Consider the following 274-nt stretch of genomic DNA (forward strand, 5'->3'; position numbering starts at 1 on the left):
CAATAAAAGCATGCACACGGGCGGTCCTGCAGAGAAAGGCGGTACTCACTGCGCCAGGGCGAGGGGGGGGCAGGCGCAGGAGCGGTTGGTCCACAGGTGCGCGCTCTCGCCCGCCAGCACGCGCACTCGGCCGGCGCGCACCACCTGGCTCACCAGCACTGTCGTGAGGGTGAGTCCTCCGAAGGTGTCCACGCTCTTTACGGTCCCTCGGAGCACTGCGGGAGGGGGGGCGGCGATCAGGGGCGGGGTGTGGAGGTGTGGGAGGGGGGGGAGG

At 70.4% G+C, this 274-nt stretch overlaps 1 protein-coding gene across 1 annotated transcript in view; it reads right to left on the reverse strand.

The window, feature by feature from the left end:
• LOC119586013 (secreted frizzled-related protein 3-like) overlaps positions 1-274 on the reverse strand; it is a 71,442-nt gene that overhangs the window by 3,094 nt on the left and 68,074 nt on the right. Inside the window, exon 6 of the mRNA XM_037934721.1 lies at positions 50-215. Coding sequence (XP_037790649.1) covers positions 50-215 — 166 coding nt within the window. The remainder of the gene's footprint in view (positions 1-49; positions 216-274) is intronic.

The sequence above is a fragment of the Penaeus monodon genome, chromosome 20 (genome assembly GCF_015228065.2).
Source record: "Penaeus monodon isolate SGIC_2016 chromosome 20, NSTDA_Pmon_1, whole genome shotgun sequence".
Lineage (NCBI taxonomy): Eukaryota > Metazoa > Arthropoda > Malacostraca > Decapoda > Penaeidae > Penaeus > Penaeus monodon.